The 27082-nt window shown below is 38.2% G+C and overlaps 2 protein-coding genes across 2 annotated transcripts in view; both read left to right on the plus strand.

Annotated features, from left to right (window-relative positions):
* The first annotated feature begins 1717 nt into the window (after positions 1-1717).
* Positions 1718-26904, plus strand: LOC139116642 (fibropellin-1-like). Its single transcript, XM_070679237.1, has 12 exons — positions 1718-2411; positions 3281-3736; positions 4293-4421; positions 5049-5153; positions 5598-5729; positions 6108-6262; positions 6603-8701; positions 9937-10193; positions 17998-18564; positions 19414-19536; positions 24721-24834; positions 26570-26904. The coding sequence occupies exons 1-12, from the start codon at positions 1718-1720 to the stop codon at positions 26902-26904; spliced, it is 5166 nt and encodes a 1721-aa protein (XP_070535338.1).
* Positions 26573-27082, plus strand: part of LOC139115655 (protein eyes shut homolog) — a 59287-nt gene continuing 58777 nt past the window's right edge. The window contains exon 1 of the mRNA XM_070677945.1: positions 26573-26786. The gene's annotated coding sequence lies outside the window, so the exon portion shown is untranslated. The remainder of the gene's footprint in view (positions 26787-27082) is intronic.

Below are 27082 nucleotides of genomic sequence, written 5' to 3' on the forward strand. Positions count from 1 at the left end.
TGTTCGTAACAAACAGTTGAATGAGTATCTCAGTCCAGCATAGAGATACATTGGGAAATGGTGTCACAGATGTTTATGCTGTGGCAATGTTCTAATTATAGAAGTGCTTCTGAACATTTTGGTGTCAAAATCATGGGATATTAGGAATTATTGGCAATAAACAGAAATGTGTGTATTGTTCTTAAGAATATGCCATAATATCAGCCAGTTACTGCATTGGTCATTTGATCTAACCAAGAGCTGTGGGTGCTAAGAGTGAAAGTAACACTACTCATAAATAAATGTGTCATGAAAACTACAAATCAATAAATTTATAAACCTGGTCAATAAATTGAAGAAAGACAAGAAGGCAAATGTCAGATAAACTGTTGTGTTGATTGCGTTATTATTCAAGCTTGTCATACAATGGAGTCCCCCATACATCATATATGATAGACATGTAGTTATCTCATATGCCCTTGATATTCAAATGTTTTGCAAGTAATTGTAAATGATACTTTTCAACCTTTGAATTTTTCAGTTGAATATTTAGTGTAAAACTGGATTAGTCTATGAAACCAAACTAATCCTGTTGTATTTCTGTAAATTCAACAAACATCCTGTCGTACAACACCTACTGACCACATAGGCAATTCTGAAAAATTTTATTAACCTTTAATGGAGCTAACCCAGGAAAATTTTAATAAGCGTTGCATGATTCATATTTTAACATAGATCAAACACCAGGGCCCCTTTCATTTACTTTTCAGTTTATGACAGTGCGCAGGAAATTATTTAAACACGCAGGTCCAGGTGATGTCCACAGATCATAAAATATTAGTGAAGGAGACATTGTGAACAATCTGCCACTTTTACTTTCATATTTTGCATAGTATACTCATTACAGTTCACACAGTTAATATTTTATCTTTAAGTTTATAATGTACATAGTACAGAGAGAATACTGGCCCAGAGGATGGGCTTAATAATTAAGCTGGTTTCTGTAATTGTCAGTTTCAAGTTCATGGGTATTTTTTTTTTTCAGAGTAACATGCAAATAATGAATGATACAAAACATATGATGTTTGGTACTCTGGAATGATATCTCATTCAGTTTTGATATTGTAACTTGATTTTTAGACAAGCAAATCCAGCTCATTATTTGTCTGTCTTTTGTTTATTCGGTCAGGTCCAGTAATCACCATGGCTTTTGGAAAACGATTACGATGATACGACGGTGACAGTGGAATCAACTTGAAAGTACAAAGAACAGTAAAGCTGCCAGCTTAATTGATGACACAGAGAGACTTTCAAAACTGTACCGTTCCTGTGACTTGTATTTGACAATTTAGACTTCAGGAGTATACGGACACACATCATGATTGAAGTTCAAAGTGCTTTCTTGCATAGTTTGTCATAGGCCACCGGGGAGAAAATGTAGTACAAAAGCTACTTTTGATATCATCACATCCGTTTGATGTTGTCATAGTACATTCTAGGATTGAATATCAGATTATGTGTAATATGCCATGCATTACACCGGGAACGGGAAATGGATTTGCTTTCCCATGAACTAAATAAATTGTATTTGACACAATGAAATGTCACAGAGTAGAATAATCACACAAAAACTATATGGGTGGGGGAACCACACTGCATTATGATTCAATCGATGTATTACAGTACTACCATGCGTCATCATTATACATCTTCCGGGTGTGGCCCAGTCCTATGGATCATGCTAATAGCACTGTATCCATTGACTGTGGAAAGCATCACATGCTACTGGGAGGAGTCCTCGGAGTGGAGGTCAACTCCCAGGAACGTCACCGTTTCCTGGTCACTGGACAAAGTCTGCAACAGCTTCCGTGAATGCTATGGAGTAGAATCCCTGGAGATCAACTACCTTCCACAGTTGTGTCCTGTCGAAATGCAGCTGGGAGACACTCTTGTTGTCACGCCAGCTGGTATACCATTGCCGTACATAAATGCTGCCAAGGTTTCAGAGGAGGATTTCCTGAACTGTCCCAGCAGCTTATATCCAAATGAACTGAAGATTGTGCCTTACTCTACTCAAGAAACAGTCATTGTTGATCCGGAACTTTTGCAACCAGGGGTGAATTTTTTTGCTCAACTACTGAATGGTCCATTTTCCCGATGCGATTTTGGACTCAGACTTAATGTGACAGTCAAGCCTAGGAACTGTGAGAGAGAGAATGATCTTGAAACTTGCGCCGGGCAAGGAACTTGCCTCAGTAGGCCTCTAGAGGGCAGTTTTCGTTGTGACTGCAACCCTCCATATGGTGGGGACTATTGTGAAGAAATCAATGGTTGCCATGACAACCCATGTCACTATGGTAGCACATGCCTTGATGTCATCCAAGGGCATTCTGGAAATGCATCAGTTTGCGTCTGTGCACCTGGTTTTGATGGTGAGTAGTTTACTTGTAATATAGCTGACAGATCCTTCGTTTATATTTTTGTGTAAAGTCAAAACATAGGAATACATTATAGTGTTATGTTTCAAGTTGTGGCCTATTTTAACAAATCTTATCATGTCATGTTTTGTGATTATAAGTGATAGTGTGTGTATGTAAGAAAGACATAACACTCTTAGATGATACACCTAATGAATTCTATTATCTATCAAAGGTGACCATTGTACTGAGTTGATTGGAGACTGTGATGCGGACCTCTGTAGCAATGGCAGCTGTGTTATGATATCATCAAGTACTTATCAATGTCAATGTGACCCAGGATTCACAGGTAATGTCCCTTTCACCCCCACATCCATGTAATTCCATCCAACCTATTGAAAACAATGGGAATGTACCAAAGTCTGATGGTAGAAGATCTCACTTAATATTTAATCCTGTTGTCACCAAACCTCTGATCATTAATTTCTGAGTAAACAATTGCTTGTTTTATAAGAGTCATCTTCCAGGGTGACACTAGATATATGAACATAAGTAAAAAGTGGTAAGAAAACAAAAAAAGGTGAGTAGATGAATGAAATGCACTCATGTATTTCTCATAGAGTTCATTTCACTTTTAACCTTTTCACCACCATGGTTTGGCGCAAACCCATCGTTATCAATGGTGATTTGAGACCTGCTTACAGGGAATAGGGGTGAACAGGCTAATGAAGTGTATGATTACATATCGGTAGATGTGTATTATTTATGTGAATGCATTCATGCGTATGTTTGTGTGTATAAATTAATAGTAATATGTCCTGCTATAAATATTAGCCGTTGAAATATTCGTTATTGACTTGTCTGCTTTCATTTTACATGATCAGGCCCGACATGCAGTGAATGGATAAAAATGTGTGAGCCAACCACATGTCAGAATGGAGGCACATGCACCGACCTTTTCCGTGACTTTGCGTGTGCATGTTCAGCTGGATATGCAGGTCGCAACTGTCATATCAATGTTGACGATTGCCAGACCAATCCCTGCCCGAGCTTCGCCACATGCATAGATTTGGTGAATGGTTTCTACTGCAATTGTCCACCTGGCTTGACCGGCGAGTTCTGCGACAGAGAAAACGGTTATTGCACGATCAACCTGTGTTACAACGGAGGAACTTGCGTTGATGTGGGAGACGGTTACAGATGCGATTGCCCACTGGCGTGGGTCGGCGATGACTGCAGCATTCCAGCCAGCTTCTGTCAGTATGATACATGTGAAAATGGAGGAACATGTTCTGTGATTTCAAATATTATCACTTGCAGCTGTCTTCCTGGATACACAGGTATGTGCCAAAGACTCTGTATTGACAGTCCTGTGACGAGTTTTCCCTGATTTACCCTTAGTATTGTTTGTACATAAGATAGTTTTATGAATACAGAAAAGAATAAGATGGTTGAACCATTGAAATAAGAGCATTCCAGCCGTTCACAACTCTTTCATAAAAGTTTTAGATTGATTTACAAAGGGTTTCAAATGTTTGTGTACTATTGAAGTTTGCTGTCAGCTGTAATGACATTGGCACAAAGGCACGTTCAATATTTGGTCTGTTCCTAATTAACTTTTCAAGCAGGATGCAATTTGCTCCTAAAGGATGCCCTCACAGTTGAGATAGTCAGGAGGCAGTCATTATTGTGTTGTTGTGTAGTGTAGTCAGCACTATTAATCTTTGTTGCTAGTAGTAAACCTCAGATGTAGTTCGGTACTACTTTTGACCAAATGATATTTTATCTTTATGTTTTATCACAGTCAGCAAAGGACTTTCTAGACAAACTGATGTTGTCAGCTATCTCTGAAAATCATTACATTGCAGGCGTAATCATCTCTCTTTTCTCCCTTAGGCACGAGATGTGGGCTGATTGTCGACTACTGTACATTTCAACCCTGTGAAAATGGTGGTACTTGCAATAATTTTGCTGACATTCTGAACATTCCTGGTTATAATTGTACCTGTATGGAAGGCTTCATAGGTAAGCTCAACCACAGACGCTTGAAAAAAATGATTATAGTTAAACTACCGTAGTATTCCTTGTGACTTTGGATCATATATCAACCATGTCTTTGGCACTTTGATCTGGTTTATGCATTTTATTAGTCTGTTTAATGTAGAGGAATGTGTTGGCTATTTCCTTTATACTATGAGACATTGCAAATGTGATTGACAATTTTCAGCAAATTCACCTAACATTTGGTAGTCCCAAGACCAGAATCAAGGTAATCCAGTGGTCCCACAACACTACCTAGTTGTCCTGCATGTATTTCATATCATGCAGGAAGTACAATTATTCTTTTGCCTGTTTACCATCAGCATTCCAAATCTACATATTTCAGGAAAGCGCTTTTTGGTCCAGTCCTCGGGCACTTGATCTGCCCACCCTGACACCCCTATTTAGGGACAATGGAACTCACCCAAATGTATTGAGAGATGTGGGGCAGACAAATGTTTTTTTTTTGTTCAAGTTGAATATAAAAATAGTTACATTTGAGCTTGAAAGCATAAAATTATCAATGGTGTTCAAAAGAGAGCAGATTTTTCTGAGCTTGTTGCTCCTTACAGTAATTCTAAAAAATAATGTATTCTGATCTTTCTACTTCAGGTTTTCACTGTGACCGAGCAGTCACTCCATGTGATTCCAATCCATGTCAGAATGGTGGACTGTGTACAAATGACGAGTCACACTACAACTGCGCTTGCCAACCAGGTTAGAATATTTCTTTACATTCTTAGAAAATACAGGTACATGGCATGTATCCATATATATTACCCCTACATGACGTTACCATGGCGTTGTTGTTCATATAAATCCACAAGCTTGTGAATCCCTGTCATGTCCTTGTTCTCAATGAATTCTTTACAGAATTGCTACTAAACTGGTTGCAAGCATAAATTTGCCATTTTCCATGCAGCACAGTGTCCAATTTTGAATATTGCCTTCTGTAAAAAATTCTGGAATTTCTGATCATGTCAGGGTCTTGAATATGTCGCACTCTTTTCTTCTGCTGGATAATTCCATGATGGAATGTCAATTAACGTAGGGATAAAGCTGACAAAAACCTGCCCCTGTAAAGAAATTTTGGCCTGAAGTTTTTTAAAACTTTGTGTCTGAGTCATAAACAGTGTTATATGCTATCTCTCTTATATGCAGGATACTCTGGTTTGAACTGTGAAGCCAATGTTGACATGTGCGAAGATTCTTCTCTGTGTTTGAACAATGCAACCTGTGTGGATGGTGATGTGGGCTTGGAATACATGTGTATCTGTTCCATTGGATACAACGGTGAGGGATTATTCACTCTTATTCATTCATGTTAGTCATTCATGTCATACACAGCATTGGTGTAATTCTATAAAAAGATTTTGCCATTTCAAGATTGAATTCCGAGTGCATTTCTCAGACAAAAACATAGTTTCGTATCAACTGATAATACAAATAATTAACAGTAAGAGATATTTATTGTGCAATATGCTTCTTTTATCAATTTAGAATGTAGAAATTGTTACTTTCACATTCTGATATACATCGCACCTTCCATAGAAGCAGATTCTGGGCAGTTGGCATCAATTTTTGTAGCAGATGACTACAAACTTCTCAGATGGACGGGTCTGTGAACCACAAACAAAACGTAGTCTTACTATAGCTGATGTTGTATTACAGGTAGCAACTGCAGTGAAGAGATTAATGAATGTGCGTCCAGTCCATGCCAGCATGGAGGTACATGTGTTGATCTCATTGGCCACTATCAGTGCTTGTGTGGTCCTGCCTTTGAAGGTGTCCATTGTGAGATTGGGTTCGACAGATGTGAAAGTCAGGTGAGGTTAAAGTGCAAAGGTCACAACCACTCTCAATGATCAGATTTGTAGTTCAGAAAAATGTTCTCAGGTTGATTGTTAAGGAGCAATTAATATTTGGGGCAGGAATAAGGCATTGAGGAAGGTACATATAGCTTTTACTCTGATCCCAAACTCTTATATGGATACAGCTTTATGAAATTAAGGGATAAATATTATTGAATTTGGAAGCAAAACCTGAAATTCTTTCTGATGATCTCAAACCAAAGCTGCCTACTTGTACACCCATGTATCTTTATATGAAATTCTCAAACGAAACTAAAATTGGAAATGTAATCCGTTTTCTCTTCTGTTTTCACAGCCCTGTCAGAATAGTGGAACCTGTGAAAATATAATTGATGGATACATTTGTAAGTGTGTGCAGGGATTCGCTGGAGACAACTGTGAAATCGACGTTAATGAATGTGACAGTTATCCATGTCAGAACAATGGCACATGTGAAGATGATGTTGATGGCTATATTTGCACATGTGCACCTGGGTTTGAAGGACAGAATTGTGAAATTGACATCAATGATTGTCTTGGTGCGCCTTGTGAAAATGGAGGCATCTGTATGGACAGACAAAATGGCTTCATCTGTCTATGTGCACCTGGATTTACAGGTGTGACTTGTAGCATGAATGTCAATGAGTGTGGGAGTACACCCTGTCAAAATGGAGGGACATGTGTTGATGGTATCAACAGCTTCAGTTGTGTATGTCTGCCTGGATACATTGGTGAGACTTGCAGCATTGATATCAATGAATGTGACAGTACACCCTGTCAAAATGGAGGGACATGTGTCGATGGTATCAACAGCTTCAGTTGTGTATGTCTGCCTGGATACATTGGTGAGACTTGCAGCATTGATGTTGATGAATGTGACAGTACACCCTGTCAAAATGGAGGGACATGTGTCGATGGTATCAACAGCTTCAGTTGTGTATGTCTGCCTGGATACATTGGTGAGACTTGCAGCATTGATGTTGATGAATGTGACAGTACACCCTGTCAAAATGGAGGGACATGTGTCGATGGTATCAACAGCTTCAGTTGTGTATGTCTGCCTGGATACACTGGTGAGACTTGCAGCATTGACGTTGATGAATGTGACAGTACACCCTGTCAAAATGGAGGGACATGTGTCGATGGTATCAACAGCTTCAGTTGTGTATGTCTGCCTGGATACACTGATGAGACTTGCAGCATTGATGTTGATGAATGTGACAGTACACCCTGTCAAAATGGAGGGACATGTGTCGATGGTATCAACAGCTTCAGTTGTGTATGTCTGCCTGGATACATTGGTGAGACTTGCAGCATTGATATCAATGAATGTGACAGTACACCCTGTCAAAATGGAGGGACATGTGTCGATGGTATCAACAGCTTCAGTTGTGTATGTCTGCCTGGATACACTGGTGAGACTTGCAGCATTGATATCAATGAATGTGACAGTACACCCTGTCAAAATGGAGGGACATGTGTCGATGGTATCAACAGCTACAATTGTATATGTCTGCCTGGATACATTGGTGAGACTTGCAGCATTGACGTCAATGAATGTGACAGCACACCCTGTCAAAATGGAGGGACATGTGTCAATGGTATCAACAGCTACAATTGTGTATGTCTGCCTGGATACATTGGAGAGACTTGCAGCATTGATATCAATGAATGTGACAGTACACCCTGTCAAAATGGAGGGACATGTGTTGATGGTATCAACAGCTTCAGTTGTGTATGTCTGCCTGGATACATTGGAGAGACTTGCAGCATTGATGTCAATGAATGTGACAGTACACCCTGTCAAAATGGAGGGACATGTGTCAATGGTATCAACAGCTTCAGTTGTGTATGTCTGCCTGGATACATTGGTGAGACTTGCAGCATTGACGTTGATGAATGTGACAGTACACCCTGTCAAAATGGAGGGACATGTGTCGATGGTATCAACAGCTTCAGTTGTGTATGTCTGCCTGGATACATTGGAGAGACTTGCAGCATTGATGTTGATGAATGTGACAGTACACCCTGTCAAAATGGAGGGACATGTGTCGATGGTATCAACAGCTTCAGCTGTGTATGTCTGCCTGGTTACACTGGTGTGAACTGTGAAACTGTACTTGACAACTGCTTGAGTCAGCCATGTCAAAATGGTGGCATCTGCCAGAGCGTGGACGGTAATTTCACCTGCTTTTGTCCTCCTGGGTTTACTAGTGAAGACTGCTCTGTTGATTTTGATGAGTGTTACAGTGATCCATGCCAGAACAATGGAACTTGCATTGAAGCTGTCAATGATTTCACGTGCATCTGTCAGTTTGGTTTCACGGATCCTGTCTGCAGCACCGCAATGACTCCCTGTGAAATAAAGGCCTGTCAGAATGGCGGTGTTTGTATTGAAGAAGGATCCGCTGTCAGGTAATTTCTTTCAGTTGTTTGCTCTGCAGCTCGTACAGGTTTTTCTGAATAACAGTAGTTAACGATTTTACTTTCTAAATTGGATGTTTCATGTATAAGCTAGACATTCAAATGAATTTCTGCATCTTTTGTTGATATCATGTTGTGCTGCAGGCATTGTAGAGGTTCCACAACATCGTTGTCCTGAGTGTCAATAAATGTTTGCCACTGAGGGCAGCATTCAAATCAAAGTCACTGCTGATTATCAGGCTGTTCATGTTTGGTTTGGTCCCGTTTAATCCCTCACTATAATTGCTTTTCCTGTCAAAGCTTAACACTTTTCTCACCATACAGACAGCTGAAATGTACAACTGTCAGTAGAACCTGTACACAGCATACATCGACCTTGTACTTGACACTTTTCTGTCGACTTCTGTCACACTTGATTGAAATTTCATCACCGTTACATTCCATCGGAAGGTAATTAGAGTACATTTACTGATAATAGAAACTTTTGCTGCAGTTCTGTAGCCCACAACTTTCCTCAGCGATTTTGGTCAAAATCACCGGGGAGAGTTCTGGGCTATGAAACTGCAGCAAGAGAAAGCTACAAGTGGAAAAGCTTGCATAATCAGTCTCAATTTAATAGTGACACAAACATGGAATTACCTAACATGAACTTGAAATCATGTAGTAATATAACACTGACCTTTACTAAGTAATTTACCATCCTGTAGATAGAATGTGTATTTTTTTCAAAGACCAAAATTATTGTAATTATCGTTCACTCACCTGAATGGGAGTGACTGCTGAAGTGAAGGCTGTTACTGCCCCCAAAAGCAAGAATGTCTGAGTGTTACACCAGAAAAATGTATCATATTCATATCATATTCCAGTAAATCAATATTATATAGCAATAAAAGACTTAATGCTACATTTTCCGTCGCAGAGCATTTGACACAGCACCACAGTGTGAGCTTCTTAGCTGTTCTCCTATTCACACCAAATTTTATAACATATATCACTGTCCCTCCACAAGATTGCCCTCTAGAGACAAGAAGGGGAAAGTGAAAGTTTTTCAGACTCCCTAGCTATGGTTACATTATACTGAGGGACTTAGGGAGCCCCAAACATAATTTCCGAGTGGTAAATGGGGGAAACTATTATGAAAATGTAGTTGTAATGAGCATGGCTAATCGATGTTACTCCCTAGTGGGAGTGCTTCTCATACTTTCTCTGTTCTGTCTGCTTTGTAGTTGTCAGTGTCCTGCTGGATTTACAGGCGATTCGTGTGAAACTAACATTGATGATTGTGCCCTAGAGCCTTGCCAATTCGGTGCCACATGTGTAGATCTGGTCGACGACTATGCTTGTCTGTGTGCCCGAGGGTTTCAGGGCAGGAACTGCAGCCAGAATATCCAGGAATGCTTGTCCGAGCCGTGCCAGAACGGTGCAACTTGCACGGATTTGGTCAATGGATACCAGTGTGTTTGTCCACCGGGTCTTTTCTCAGGTAAGCTGTAGTGTGAATTGTTTGTAAGGCGACACTTGTGTAATGACCCTATGCATTGTACATATGACTCACTCAGTGGTTGTGGGTGCGCCCATACTGGCATTACTGCATACATACCTGAGCTGAAACAGCAAGAACTAACTTAGAAACACTGAAAAAAGTTCAAAGATTTGGTTTGAAGTAACTGAAAATGCCAGCATGGCTTCCCCGACATGGACTCTTTTTGAAATTCAAACCATTGTTCAGTTACATTGTGAATGTAAAATACTTTGGACTGACTCCAGTGAGCTCCTCTGACTGGAGTCTGTTTGCCTCTGAGCTGCTGGTAACAATAGGTGTAAACATTTCTATTGTCAGGAGAACAATAAAAATGGACCAATAGTACAAAAGACAAGAAGGCCATACTTTCTTGAAGGTGAATTCACAACTATTTGATTTCAATAGTCAGGCTGGGATTTAAATTTTGAAACATTGCCGGTACATGGTCTTGCAGCACAGATCAACAGTTGTGTTTTTTGCAAATTTGAAAAAACATGGATGCCGTTCTTTATTTTTGATGTATCAAGTACTTGGAAGATTGTGCATTTTGTATTCAAAAAATAGCTTTCATATGCTCTTCTTTTTAACATATGAAGCATTATAAAATATTAATCTCATGTTTCTTATCTAGTAATATTTTGGACTAAGCTCAAATTGAAGGCAAAGTTACTGGCTAAAATTAAAGAATACTTGTGTTAGGATTCAAAATAATGTGACAAAAGTTGTATGCCAGTGATGGCAAATTACCCATGCTTAAATTCAGCTCTTATATAGTATAAGTGCATGTCTATCTTTTGGTTAATTTGTGAACACCTAATGTGTGTAACCAAAACTAGCCCGTTTAATCATGATAAAAAGAACTAAATAAGTTTCATAAATTAATTTGACTCTGTTATTTGTAAATGTCAGATATCAATGGTAGAATCAAATTGTCGCGGCATTCTCCTTGTTCAATAATTCATAGGTGTGTCAATTTTCACAAAGCTATAAATATTTGTCCCAGTCATCTTACCCTGAATATTTCACTACTAAGGGTGTAACATCTGTACATGTATATTGTTATGAACAACGCTGTGGCCTCTACTTTATCATTTACTCAATGAGAATATATAGCATTGTCCAAGGTCACTGATATATATTTGTTCAATCAGACATTACACCATACGGTGCATCGTTCTAGTAGAATGAAGCTAAGACTCATGAAATCGTTGTATTTGCTCAAATATTTTCAACCCCAATGATAAACAATGTCGGGTTACTTCAAAACTCTATGTGACACTAGTCTGTGACAAAGGATTGCTATGTATGCATATTGCATGACACATCTAATTTTGTCAGTTGACAAAAAATTTGTTGCCAGGAAATTCAACACAGACTACATTTAGTACAGACTGATGTCATCATATATTCCTTTTTTTAATGCCGAATTCAGTTGACTCGAATTTTTTTGATACCTATTTTCCAAATTGGGAAAAAGATTACTGTATTATAGGTAGACAGTATTTTGTAAGGTTTTACTCAATCTATTTATCTAAATATCTTATTTTTATCTCTAAACAGTAGGAAAAGCAGTCAATTGCTGAACATTTTTAAACATTTTGAGCCTTTCATTGCTTAGTATTAGGTTAACATTTTTTTAGCTCACATTTGGTTATACCAATGTGAGTTTATCGTATAGGCTGAAGTCGATGGCGTCTGTATGTATGTGTGTATGTATGTATGTATGTATGTATGTATGTATGTATGTATGTACGTACAGTATGTCCGTCAACATCAAAAACACACAAACTGCTGCATGTTTCAGCTTGGTATTTGGTGTGTGAATGCATCCTGGGCTATAGATGGGATTTTGTTCAAATGAAGTCTGCATTGCCAAAATTATGCAAATGAGCTTACAAAATGTGAAAATGGTTAAGAATTAATAACTCAAGAACCGCTTTTTTGATTGCTTTGAAAATTTGTGTGCAAGTACCTTAGATTAAACTTATACAGTTTGATGAATATTGTGAAGATATCTTTAATTTTGTATTTTTGCTGAATTTTTTTGTGATTTTTCTCATTTTCAGTAAAAATTCTTCTTCTCTGAAACTGCCGGCCCAATCGCTCTCAAATTTGGGTTGTCTCTTTGCAAGGGTGTTACTCTTCTAATTTGTTGAAATTATGACAAAATTGGGAAAATTACTATTTTTGTGCAATTTTGTCATTTTTGGTCAAAAAATCTTAGACAGTGTTTCCTTTTTAAAACCCCTTGACAGACAGCTTTCATATTTCGTACACAGACGTACAGAGATGACAATAGTTAGATATGTGGAAATTGTCCTGAAATATAAAAAATTGTATTTTTAAGACAATATCGTCATTTTTGGTCAAGAAAACTTTATCTCAACATTACTTGTTTGATAGCTTTGTAATTGGTATAAAGTCCCTTGTTTGATAGCTTTGTAATTTGGTATAAAGTCCTGAAAGATGTTATTAGATAAATTTTCTGCTCAAAGTGTTGGGAAACCCAAAATTTGTATATTTTAGGTACTTTTCTCAGTTTGTGACCTTAAATGACCTGTACTAACCCAGGATATGTTGTGAGACAATTTTGAAGGCTGTGAACATAATTTTGTCATATTTGATACCAATTTGTAGGAAAATTGATCCAGAAAACAAAGCTGAGGTGATTTTTTTCATTTTTGACCAAGTTTTGCAACTTTTCTATGTAAGACATACAAAAACTGATGAGAAATTTGGATCCAGGATAATTCCAGATGTTGTAATCACCACCCACAGTGGAAGGCATTTCACAATCTGTAACTAACTTAAGTGCTGTTTACATTAGAATGATAACACTCTGGCATTAACCCTTTTCCTGCCAGAGTCGGTGAAAATCCGCTTGAAATTCGGTGTAGCCAGAATCTAAGCACTGGTGACCGTTATTCTACCAACCCGTGGAAATCGGGCCCTTTTTGGGTACCCCCTTTCCTGCCAAGTCGACGGCACTACGTTTTTGCTATCCCCTATGCGTTTAGGGGTCATCCGAGGACAGGTTTTCTGACAAGGAACGCCTTTTCCCCTCGAAATGGGTTCGCAGGGAGTCGATAGACAGGGAAAGGTGCAGAAACCTGTCCGCCAGTCCCCCACACCCGAGGGGGGCTGGTTTTTTTTTACCGCTTTTAGCGGACTTGGCAGGATAGCATGGTGACGTTTTCTGGCGGAGGAGTTGGACGTACTTGGCTGCCTGGCACTATAGAGATTGCTGCCGAACTTGACCAACTCGGCAATGCTAATCTAGAAGGCTACCTCTTGCAAACAACTTGGCAGATATGCCGATGGTGCGAGACGAAAGTCACTTATTCAGTTGTGCGTGACTGAAAATGAGAACGTATTTTTGACGGGACGGCTCGACTTGTTCCTCCACTTGTTCCTCTGATGGAACGGATATGAACGACTCGGAAATACCATTACAAACTGGTGTCCGACGTACTAAGCTGGGCTTCAGCTCTGCAAGTTCAAGCCAGGCAACGTCCTTCACCGCCTTGGCCGTGCCATTCAATGGACGTAGCTTTGGATTTTTTATTTATTCCATCGTCCGAAGTATTGGCTCTGGTTTGCAGGCAAACGTATCCTCTTGCCGACGCATTGGTAACTACGTACGCTGTTTGCGTACAGAGAATTCAAAAGGGCACATAAGGTCAATGCGTAGTCTGCTACGGGGATACCGCCTGCATTTAGCAGGGACTGCTTTTGTTATGCAAACCAGCTAGCAGTACAATATGGCTGCCAGGCATGTGGACACGTCGATGGCTAGAACAATGGAAGCATATTGCGTTGCACCCGTGCATCGCAAAAGTGAACTGAAGACTTGGGTGTAGTGACTGGTTATCACTGGTTAGCTGCAGCCCAAGCCATGTCGGTACAAACCCGTACCTGACTGAGGACCACTCGATTAAGTCAGTAATGAACGGTAACACTCGTAAACCAACTCCCAACTGAGCTGGCTAAACTACGTGGAGCTGTGCTTCAATGGCTCAGCCATGTCGTTAATACAACGGCAAAAACGTAGTTTTTGTGCTACACTGCCAAGTCGTTGAAGGTACGTATTCAATTGACCCTACCCTGGGGAAACAGGACAGGTTTGCCGGTGCTTCTGCACCCCTAGCACGACCCTCGGGGTCTCTGACTAACAGACGAGTGAGGTGATGTTTGTGCCTAGCGGACGTGCGTAATACTGAAGGAGTTTATTTCCGAAAAAATAAACATGAAACGGCAATAAAATGACGCACTCCCAGGGGCAAACAAAGCCGGTGACCTCAATTTTTTTTTGCAGTAACCCTTGAGCTCCTTCCCCTGTCTACGGGCATGTAGAAATTATCAAAGTCTAACACGTATAAGTACGGCTAAAACAACCCTGAAAATGGGCGATTTCTGCCAAAATGCCTGGCAGGATAACATGCAGGAGAGCCAATCTTTTGCAGGCACATATTATGGGGCGGTTTTCTACTGACTTGGCAGAATAACGGACAAGGGCGCTCGGCAGGAAAAGGGTTAATTAAAAATCTCTAAGGTTGTAAATGTACTTCCTGTCATTTGGTCTTATGTAATACCAAGGGTGGAACATTTGATATGCAGGAGGGGGTAGGGTTTAGAAGATCAATGATGTAGCATTACTTTTTTACCAGATCCCTTGTGCATTTTTTGCCCACTCCCACCTTTTCTTTTTATCAAGCCTTCTCTGTTTTTTGTTGTTGACATTTGCTTATGTATTTAGGATCTGCTTGTACCATTGCTATAGAAGTTGACATGCATGTTCCTAAAGATGACCTCCAGTACCTAAGTTGGATGACCTCCAGTACCTTAGTTGGAGACCTTATTTGCTTTTGTCATTCTTGTTTTTCCTGGTTTAAATATTTCTTGAATGGACCAATTCAAACCGAATGTGAGCACATAGTGTCCTTGACGGTATTTTTGTAATTCTCAAGACCAGGATGAACCACTGAAATAAAAAAGTGAAATGAAAATTGAATAGTGCAATAATGTGTGATGAATAGATCTAGTAGTCTATGATGTAAATTGTCTTTTTCAAAATACGTTTACAATAACACATTTGTTTTAGATCATTGTTGATCTAAAGATATTGTACTCATTGTAGTTCAGACTCTTACCTTTTGTCACATAGTTGAAGGGAAACAATTGTTGCAACTGCGCCTGTGCAAGTTTCTTGTTTAAAAACAATGTCTTTTGTGCATGATATCTAGATGCACCTCATCATCATAGCTGCAACATTTAAATTATACGATGTAGATTATGACAGACATGTTTTAACTTTCATCAATCACCATCGTACCTTGGCTACAGTGTGTACATTGGTCGTAAGGGTCCCATACGACCTTTGAGCATGGTTCCGACAACTGTGTACCCCACTAAAGAATCTTTGATATTTTCAATTTTATCAAACAAGGAGTAGATTTCTCAGCTTCTGCAGAATTCATATCAGCAGTTTCCATAAAATAATTGCAGACAACTTGCTGACCTGTTGAGTGCCCAATCATATAGCATTGATTACATACAACACTATATGCATTGTCATTTGTTAGTGGATATCTACGATATGAAAATGAGGACATATCCTGAATGGAATTACAACAAGGATTATTAAAACAGCAATGTGTGGCATATTCTGTGATACTTTGTTTCTAAAATATCTACATGTACCGTACTTTGCAGGATTTCTTTGATAAATATAAAATTTTGCAAGTAACACACAGTGCTTAATTAAACAAAATAATTAGCAGTAATGATATAGTAGGAGTATGTAAGTTGTGGAATTAAACATATGAAGTTATTTTTCATTTGAAAAATGAATTTTTAATAAATCAATGCATATGTTTAGATTTGTTTGTAAATTTCTGATGTTAAATGTCACCATGATTGCATTATAAAGAAGGCATTTTCTGTGTGAAAAAAACCCATTGATTTTTGTGTGACTTTATAACTGTATCCAGTGTAGTGTGAGTAAGGTATAAATCTGTGAATGGGTGGGATGTTGTGCAAACTAGGGTCACACCCAGTGTACCATATGTGCCATGCCCAAACAATTAGAGCTCCACACACTGATACAATTGTTGAAAATAGGGATACAGGGGTGTTGCAAAGAAATACAAATAATCTTTTTTTAAATTTTGTGAAACTGATTTAATTCATTCTGTAAAAGATTGCTGAGTTTTTTCTTTACTATGAGACATCAATACTGCATGTAGCTTGATTATTTTAGAATTCGTGTAATATTGTGCACATTAAAATGAGAAGCAAAGAAGAGAAAATGAAATCAAACAGAGTATGATAATATCAAGTGACGTTCTGTCACTTCAATTACTGCAGATATTGTTTGTGATCTCAGTTGAAGTTTGTGTAGGTCAGTTGTGCACAGTTAATGTTTCAGGAACTTTTTTTGTTTAAAATACAGGCTGTGGAATATATTGTTTCAAGTTCAAGCACACTGACAAATTTACTACACATGAAGTTGCATCATAGCTAGACAATGGCCCTAGGCTATAAACTCATGGTACATTGCTTCATATGTACCATACAAGATTATCACATTCAGAGAAATCAAAATACAGCAGGATCAAAAATTTTCAGAAGACAATTTTTGAAAGGATTATTGCCTTATGCTATGTCAGCCTCACACAAATTGAATTTTTTTATTCAAAGACCTGCCGGTACTAGGGCCATTCCTGGATGAAAAACAAATTCTGTGTTGTGTAATCAAATATATAAAATAGCCAATTTGATTTGTATGATACTGACAGCCTGTAACTATAGATTCAATGCGATGGGTTTGTTCAAGTTGCTGGTAGTCTTGTCAAATAGCAGAACTCATTATTCAACAAAAGATACAATTTTGACTCATTGAATAAATTCTGTGCTGATGTCTTTCTGTTTACAGTTGCAAAAAACCAGACAACATCAGGTTGTACAAAGTGACTGCAAGTATCACATGCAATTTCCAGTAACAGAAATGTAATGTCTTTTCAAAAATAGTTTTTCATCTCGCCTTTTCTGCAAAGTATCCTCTCAGAAAAAATGAAATATGTAATTTTTGCAAACTGCAAATAAGCATGACAAAAGTGTCTTATCGCATATGCAAGCGTTGAAATTGAAAGTTAGAATTTTGTAGTTTTGCTGTATAAATGTTTTCTGACTCAGGGGAAAATTTGCTGTGAGTATGTGTGTGTATATATAAATGGTTATACACGATCTTCCATGCATTAACAACGTGTTATCAAAATCAAAAATTGCGTAATAAAACAGGAGAAAACAGTGAACCATTATTTATGGATGGAAAAGGATTGTAATCAGTGATAAAATATACCAGTGTGTGAAAATTTTATTTTATTTTAATAACAGTTATTTAACCATATATGTGTATGAAAGCTGTGATACATAAGTTTCACTATTCATTTCAAAAGGTATTAATTACTTGCTGGTCGTAAGCTGACTTTGCATAGTAAAAAGACAGGGTACACATAAAAAAAGTAGTGGGATAGATGTTCTTTCTGTACAAAGGCTTCAGAGAATTTTTTCTCCATTTCTGTGAAACAAAAATTATGATTTTAGTGGAAGAAAGATTTTACATGAAGATCCTGCATGATCCAATTCTTAAAACTTTAATAAAATACTGTATGCAGATGTATACAGTAGGTGATATTATGGGATGGTTTTTTAACCTTACATAGTTGCAATACCTTGATCTAACAGGCCGTGTTCTTTCTTCTAGGTACACATTGTGAAATTCCATCCCATCAATACTGCTCTTTCCTTCCCTGCCAAAATAATGGAACATGCCAGGTCATAGACGAGGACAATTACTCCTGCGACTGTACCAGTCACTACACAGGGAGGGACTGTGAGACTTACATCGCATTCTGTGATGAAAACGTTTGTGAAAATGGGGCGACATGCGTAGAAGAAGAGACAACGTATTCGTGTCGGTGCCCGATCGGGTATTCAGGACAGTATTGTGAAACAGATATAGATTACTGTGATGGAATCGTCTGCCAAAATGGCGGAACCTGTGTGGATGGGATAACTTCCTTTACATGCGCATGTCAACAGGGCTTCATTGGACAGCAATGCGAGATAAATGTCAATGAATGCGCGTCGTCACCATGTTTGAATGGCGCCACCTGTGTTGACGGAATTGCAGGATACCAGTGCCAGTGCGTTCGTGGATTCACCGGCCTGAATTGTGAGACAGAGCTGAACGAATGTGAATCCAATCCATGTCTCAATGGTGGAGTTTGCATTGACTTGGTAGACAGTTACCAATGTGACTGTGGAAGAGGTAACTTTCATGATTTTGTCTTTTTTACTGCAATCATTAAGAGTCAAAAAGATTGTTTACTGCACCCAGAAGCATGACGAGAACAAAGTTTATTCAAAGACAGTAAACAACTAATGGGAGAATGGGGTTAGGGGGTATACTGTACAATGTGTGTATCAGATTATGAGCCAACATAATAAAAAAGCCATATAATTTGAATTATTCTAAGAATGACGATTTACTTGAACCACCAAAAAAGTAAATGTGTTGGGATACAAAGTCAAAACAAAGAATAATTACTTCTGAACTCAACAAACGAAGCAATTTGGCCTTGATCCACAAAATCATATTATTTCCTACAGGAAAGTGAAGTATCAGTGATACATGTAGGTGTACATTTATCAGATACCGCTCATCTGTACATATTCTCTCAAAGACTGTATCTGTTTCATGCTAAAAATGAATAATTTTTATGTAATTTTGTACATGGCCATCAACACTACGGACTGACCCTCTTGTACAGTTGTTAATGTTTAGATTTACCAGGTTGTAAGTTTTTACCCATGATGCAGTGTTCTCCACAGCTTGAAAAAAGTGGGGTATTCAGTGTACATTTGCATGCTCTTTTGTTGTGAAAATGTATCATTTTGTGCTGTTATTAACATATGAATAGAATGCGCCAACTTGAAAACAGAAGGGTGACCCACCCCTCATAATCTTTTGTGGAGAACCCTGCCATGAATGTAATGACCAATAAACATTGATGTATATTCAAAAGTTAGATGCAATCTGCATAAACTTGATAATATTGACTTTTTCTTTTGATACGTTTTTATGAAATGTTCTCATAACACTTCTTAATTTTTGCAGGATTCACTGGTGAAGATTGTTCGGTGGACATCGACCTGTGTGCGCAGGGTTTCTGTTTGAACAATGCAACTAACTGTATAGAGACAGAGGATGGTCACAACTACACCTGTACTTGTCTTGAAGGTAATGTCATGTTGGTAGCATGTGATCTTCATGTGATAATCACATGATTTGTGTGTGATAGAATAGTAATTTCCAGAGACTATGAATTTTATATGTGAGTTACATGTATGTGATTTCAGTTGTACTCACTGTTGTCATTGTGTTTTTTGCTCTGAAGAAAAACAAAGCCATCAGTGTCAGTCTGAGCTCACTTCTATCTTGTGGTTAAAGTAGAACGTGCTTCGGGAACAGATATTTAAACTGTCAAACTTTTACAATTCTTTTCTGATCTACCATTGTGGGTGTTCATTTTAAAGCTCTTGGTGTAAGAAAACTTTTCACCATCTTAGTTTTTTGAAAATCAAAAATTTCATTTTTCTTCATAGTCTCCACAGAGATTGGGGCCATTTTGAATTTCAAACATTGTTAAATCTTTGGTCTCTTTTCTCTAGAACCAAAATTTGCACGGTGACTCCTGATTTTTAGTCCCCACGGACACCGTCCGGGGGGACTTATAGGTTTGGTCATGTCCGTGCGTCCGTGTGTGCGTGCGTGCGTCTGTGCGTCCGTCCGTTCACGCAGATATCTCAGAGACGCCTGGAGCGATTTTGTTCAAACTTGGTTCAAGGATAGTACCCTACCTCATACAGATGCACGTCAATTTGTTTCACAATGCGATCAAATTTGGCCGTGTTAGAGGACTTTTTAGTTTTCACCTCCATAGACCCCCATGTATAAGGCAGTCCATAGACTCCCATGTATAAGCACAGGCGACCCATAAAGTATTGCTGAGATTTTCACACTGTTTTCTCTATCATTTTCTCTCCTTTCTTCATGCTCTGACTGATCGGAGTAAATAAAATAAATGGTTTATATAACCTAACCTAGCCTCTGCGACTCTTTATTTATTTTACACTCCATTACATGGACGTATATCTCTCATACACACATGCTGTAATTAATTAGTCAACACAACTAATTATGCTAATCCGTGGACTTATCAGAGGTTGGTCAACATCGGAAAGATAGTGATGTTAATGAAAAAGGTACCATTCCTATCTTTCGCGATGTTGACCAACCCGTAAAATCCCTGATAAGTCCAAGAAAGTAGAGAAATGGATAGAGAAAACTGTGTGAAAAACTCAGTAATACTTAATGGGTCGCCTGTGGTATAAGGCAGTCGATAGACTCCCATGTATAAGGCCAAGAAAAATAAAAATTTAGTTTATCATCGTATTCATATTGCAAAAAGGATGCAGTGACACAGTTTTTAGTGCCCACAGATAAAGTCGAGGGGGCTTATAGATTGGGTCATGTCCGTCCGTGAGTCCATCCGTTCACGCAGATATCTCAGACACTTTGACAAAAATGTCACGTGACCTTGGTGACCTTTGACCTCAAATATACATATATGTCTATAACTCAGTAACCACAAGTGCTAAACCTTTCATATATGGTATGATGGGACACCCTATGACGCCACATATTGTACCTCATTGATTATGCGCATATCTAATTTTGAGCGAGCCAAATGACCTAGAGGTCTGATTTTTGGTATATATGGATAACTTAGCAATACAATTTTTTGACAAAGTGCCATGTGACCTTTGACCTCAAATATACATATTTGTCCATAACTCAGTAACCACAAGTGCTAAACCTTTCATATATGGTATGATGGGACACCCTATGACGCCACATATTGTACCTCATTAATTATGTGCATATCTAATTTTGAGCGAGCCAATAGAGCTAGAGGTCTGATTTTTGGTATATATGGATAACTTAGCAATACATTTTTTTGACAAAATGTCACGTGACCTCAATGACCTTTGACCTCAAATATACATATTTGTGCATAACTCAGTAACCACAAGTGCTACACTCTTCATATTTGGTATGATGAGACACCTTATGACGCCTTATATTGTACCTCATTAATTATGCGCATATCTAATTTTGAGCGAGCCAATAGAGCTAGAGGTCTGATTTTTTGGTATATAGGGATAACTTAGCAATACAATTATTTTGAAAAAATGTCATGTGACCTCAACGACTTTTGACCTCAATATACATATTTGTCCAAAACTCAGTAACCACATGTGCTACACCCTTCATATTTGGTATGATGGGACACCTTATGACGCCACATATTGTACTCATTAATTATGTGCATATCTAATTTTGAGCGAGCCAATAGAGCTAGAGGTCTGATTTTTGGTATATAGGGATAACTGAGCAATACAATTTTTTGACAAAATGTCATGTGACCTCAGTGACCTTTGACCTCAAATATACATATTTGTCCATAACTCAGTAACCACAAGTGCTACACCCTTCATATTTGGTATGATGGGACACCTTATGACGCCACATATTGTTACTCATTAGTTATGCGCATATCTAATTTTGAGCGAGCCAATAGAGCTAGAGGTCTGATTTTTGGTATATAGGGATAACTTAGCAATACAATTTTTTTGACAAAATGTCACGTGACCTCGGTGACCTTTGACCTCAAATATACATATTTGTCCATAACTCAGGAACCACAAGTGCTACACCCTTCATATTGGGTATGATGGGACACCTTATGACGCCACATATTGTACCTCATTGATTATGTGCATATCTAATTTTGAGCAAGCCAATAGAGTTAAATGTATGATTTTTAGTATATAGGGATAGACTATAGGATAGAAATTTTTTGACAAAATGTCATTTGACCTCTATAACCTTTTACCTAAAATACACGATTATGTCAATAAATAAGTAACCACAAGTGCTATGTCCTTTATATTTAGTAGGATGGGAGACCTTATGACAACACATGCTTTACCTCGTTAATTATGCCCATATATAATGTGGGCAAGCCAATAGAGCTAGAGGTCTGAATTTTGGCATATATGGATTAATTAGCAATACAATGTTGTTTTTTTTTCAAAATGTCTTGTGACCTTGATGACCTTTGACCTTGAATATGCATATATATGCATAACTCAGTAACCACAAGTTCTTTACGCTTCAATTTTGTTAGGATAATAGACCATAAGATGTCACATCTTGTACCTCATTTATTATGCACATATGTATTTCTTGGCTGGCCAATACAGCTAGAGGTCTGATCTTTTTTCCCGATTTAGAACCATAACCAAACATATACACTCCAGTGATACTTAGACATGCCTCTTGTTTCAAATTGGGAACAATGACATAGACCTATGTGTCCATAGATCTGAACATATACACTCCAGTGATACTTCTTAATGACCTCATTTCCCTGCCCCATCAAGACTAATACTCCTATTACAAGTGGGACTATGTCATTGTCAAGGACTTGTTATTCTTGGTTTTGAAAGAGTACAGTTGAAAGATTCATTGAGGAAAGTTTGAGCAAAAATTTAAGGCTTTCACTTTCATGGCACATACTACCTTATACTACTTCTGTTAACTTTCAACCCTTTCACCACCATGGTTTGGCCCAAACCCATTGTTATCAATGGTGATTGTGGACCTGTTTACAGGGAATCAGGGGTGAACAGGTTAAATTCACTTGCCTTGTTAATCTACTGCTTCTGCCCACAGTTCAAAGGTTACATAGCAGAGCATGACCCTTGTGCATGTCCTGTGCCCTGCACAGTGCACTGAACTATCATCAGTAGACTGATAGGCTTAGTGATAGTGTAACCATCCACTATGTCTTACATGAGACTCTCTCACAGCCCCTTGTCCACTCCGCAGCCGTGTCCTCAACCATATGGTGATGCGCCCTCAATGGCCTTTCTAGCAAGCGAGGCTCACCGAGCCAGCCGGGTTATAGCGTAGTGGAACTTGGTGCTGGCTTCGCCAGCTAGCTGAGCCGAGCTTCGCTCGGTTCAACTTCTGAGGGTGCTAATATGGTCGAAGGCATAGCCGGCGAGGGGCTGTGAGAGAGTCTAGTCTTACACACACTTAGAGGTCAACCTTTTGATGGCACACAGTCCATGTAGCCGACAATGAGATGCAAATGATATGCGGTCAAGGTCTCCTCACCTAACTTTCAGCTGGTTCTTCACTTTCGACTATTTTTATAGTATTTTTTACAAAGGCACAGACTTATTCTACCTGCTACTTAAAACTGATAGTTATTTTGTAGCTCATTCTTTACTATTTCTCATAGTTTTTGGTAGCCGGTAACAGACACTTCGTGTTCGTGTCGGCTACATGGACGATCTGCCCAACACTTTTGATGGTTTGCTGGGGGGGGGGGGGGGGGGGTAACTTGAGGAAATGGGTCCAAACACGCAGTTTAACCATTATTCCTGCAAACTTTTACTTTTAAGAAATAAATGATTTTTTTCAGGTTTCAGCAAAGCCAGTAGTTTTTGAGCAAAAACAAACAATACAAAGTATGACAGTAACATGGAATTTAATTGAATGTATATTGATGTTTACGTATATTGTTACTGAAGGCACCTCAGAGTTATTGACAGTGCTTTTAGAGTTATTCTTACACAGATATCAAAGTTACTGTAGTTAGTCAAATTTGTACAAGACTTGGCTGAAAGGTTTCATTTTAAGTTCATTTTATCAGGAATTAGCTTGAAGTTGATTTCTGTCTTTCAACAGTAAAAAGTTACCCACAACCACCTGTTGATTTTGTGGTGTAACATTACATTACTTCACAGTTTCTGTAAATAAGCGTTAACCCAAAGGGAAATTAGTACTACAGTGCTGATTGCTTCGGAAAATTCTCAGAAAGTTTTAATCAGAAAAGCAATTGAGATTATATATATTAGCCAATAACCACCTGTTGATTCATTGCCTGGCACGATCATAGTATAGGAGTCAAAAGCGTTGCAAATTATTGCACAAGTTTTTCTTTCAGCTAGGATTTAATTTCAGTGATATAAAAAAATGTATAACTCAAATACCTGTTGGTTCAGGTTTATTGTCAACTGAAAATTGTGGAGCTAACAGTTTGAACTTGTATGCATTATGATTTTGTAAGAAATAATTTATCTGCAACAATATACATAATGTAGAGATTTTTTAACTTTTGAGTGATTTTTTGTCGATTCCTTAATATAATTAAGTTTACTTTTTTCCTGTTCAACCAGGGTTCTTTCTTGATGTTGTACTCTATGGCCTAGACTGAATGTTTGCAGCAATTTTCAAACTGAAAATAATATGTATTTTACACAAATTTTTCCCCTTTGCAATTATCAGGCTTCATGGGATTCAACTGTGAGATCAACATCAACGAATGTGAATCCGGGCCTTGCCAGAATGGTGCCATCTGCCGGGATGAAATCGATAGCTATCAATGTTACTGCCCAGATGGTAAGTCATTAAAAGAATATGATACACGTTACCATGGAAATTGACATTAGACTCTGTATTCACAACTTGTTGTTATATCATGACTAAATGAAATTAAGATTTGCAAATCAGAAGAGAAAATAAGTTTAGCCTGTTACATCGTTTATTATTTCAGGTGTTTACTGTGCCTATATAACTATAAACTTGACAATTTTGGAATTTGCTAAATCCCATTGACCAAGGACAAAGGTCACTTGCATAGTTAACGAGGAATTTTGTGATTAAAAAATTGATAGGTTAAAAAAATAAAAAATGGTGCACATATTAAAATTACTTTTTGAATTGTTCCCATAGATTATTATTGAAGATGATGGGCAATGCAGCTATTATAATTCAATAATACAAATGAAACATTACTGCCATTTTAGTCATCACATTTCATTCAGGTCAAATTTGTGCTTCAGAAGATTTTGGGATCTTTTTTCAGTGCTTTTATCCAGAAATTCACTGTCAGTTTAACCCTTTCACTGCCATTGTTTAGCCCAGACCCATCATTATCGATGGTGAGTGTAGGTTTGTTCACAGGGCATTGATGGTGATCAGGTCAAACGTCATTTAATACTAGTCAGATGACTTGTGTAGTGTTGTCATGTGTATTAGCCCAATGTCAAGACCATACAAACTTGTATGTTTTTCCACTTGTCTGTTTCTGTACTTGTGTGTCTCTGTACAAATTCAATAAACCTAAAGATACCTATGACATCATTACCCGGCCCTCTTTAATTTCTATAGGTTTCACTGGAACTCACTGTGAAATCAATTTCAACGACTGTGACAGTTCACCTTGTCAGAACGGGCCACATGTATCGACCAGGTTGCTAACTTCACCTGTGAATGCATGGATGGATTTGTTGGTTTCACCTGTGACATTGAAATCGATGATGCCAGTCACAGCCATGCCATAACGAAGCCGCCTGTATTGATCTAGTCAATGATTATGTGTGCCAGTGTTTACCAGGTAAAGTTAAAATGTTGTTATTAACTTTCATGCAGTAATAGCTTATTGTAACGATTGTTTATTGTGGAAAGTATATGATAGTTTATTTTAACCATTGTTCATATTGGGAAGGTTTAAGAAATGTATAGGAGGGTTGTGACAGGGTGAGAAAATTAAAGGAGAATAGTGTATTTTAACCCTTTTAACACAATGGTTTTGTCCAAACCTATTGTTATCAATGGTGATTGTGGACCTCTTTACAGGGAATCGGGGTGAAAAGATGAAATGCTCTTGGAAGTTTGAGTTGTTTTTGAATTCTAGGTCATTGCCAAAAGTTAATTTCATTATAGTGGCATTTTTTTCTTGATGACTTCTCTGCTTTCAATATGTCCAGGTTGAGCTGCTCACATTTAAGTGACGTTTAAAATAAGCATATCAAGGCACCTGGTTTGGCCTATACTATTTTTAGTGTGCAGATGATGGAGAAATTATTAGTCCATTCAAATCACTACAGTGAATCTTTAGTTTCAACTCAGGCCATTTTTTAATTTTGATGGAAAGCTGTGTAAACTACTTGAAGGCCATGTAAATGCTAACAAATTACTATAAAGAGAAAAAATTTACTCAGTTTAGCCATAGAGAAATGCACCTTCCTGGTACAGAAATAAAATGATTAAAATTTTAGAAATATCGATCATTGGCCTCAAGAGGGCGCTACAACTTCCTTTTGCCAACTCATCCATTTCATTTCACTGACAGGTTACCAAGGCAAAGATTGCTCTGAGAACATAGATGAGTGTGCATCACTTCCCTGTCATGTGACCAACACAGCACAATGTGTAGACCTTGTCAATGACTACCAGTGTCAATGTAAACCAGGCTATGATGGGCGGACATGTGATAATGAAATCGATGAGTGTACTGACCACACCTGTCAGAATGGTGCAACATGTGTGGATGGAATCAACGGCTACACGTATGTTAACATGACTGTTTTGTTAAGATTACTTTCCATATATCTACAGAATTCCTGTACAAGTGGACTTCACTGGGTATCCTATGAACTGATGGTTTGTCATAGGATTTCTGCATGACCCATCTAGTGTTTCTTTATAATGCACCTGTCAATGTTCTTTTGCACATTGACCAAAAGCGGAAATCAAGAGTTGCACCTGATTTGTTGTCACTGTTGTCCACAGTCATGAAGGTCATACTGTAAATTTTTCAGCCTGAACTTGCTATTGGCACCCCATGTTTGGTATATGGTGTATT

This window comes from Ptychodera flava, chromosome 17 (assembly GCF_041260155.1).
Source record: "Ptychodera flava strain L36383 chromosome 17, AS_Pfla_20210202, whole genome shotgun sequence".
In the NCBI taxonomy this organism is placed as follows: domain Eukaryota; kingdom Metazoa; phylum Hemichordata; class Enteropneusta; family Ptychoderidae; genus Ptychodera; species Ptychodera flava.

Bases quoted from the DNA above. Each gene is read 5' to 3' on its own strand.
- LOC139116642 (XM_070679237.1), top strand. From the start codon at position 1,718: ATGCTAATAGCACTGTATCCATTGACTGTGGAAAGCATCACATGCTAC. The intron at 2,412-3,280 runs GTGAGTAGTTTA...TTACATGATCAG, and splicing joins CTGTGCACCTGGTTTTGATG to GCCCGACATGCAGTGAATGG. The intron at 19,537-24,720 runs GTAATGTCATGT...TGCAATTATCAG, and splicing joins CACCTGTACTTGTCTTGAAG to GCTTCATGGGATTCAACTGT.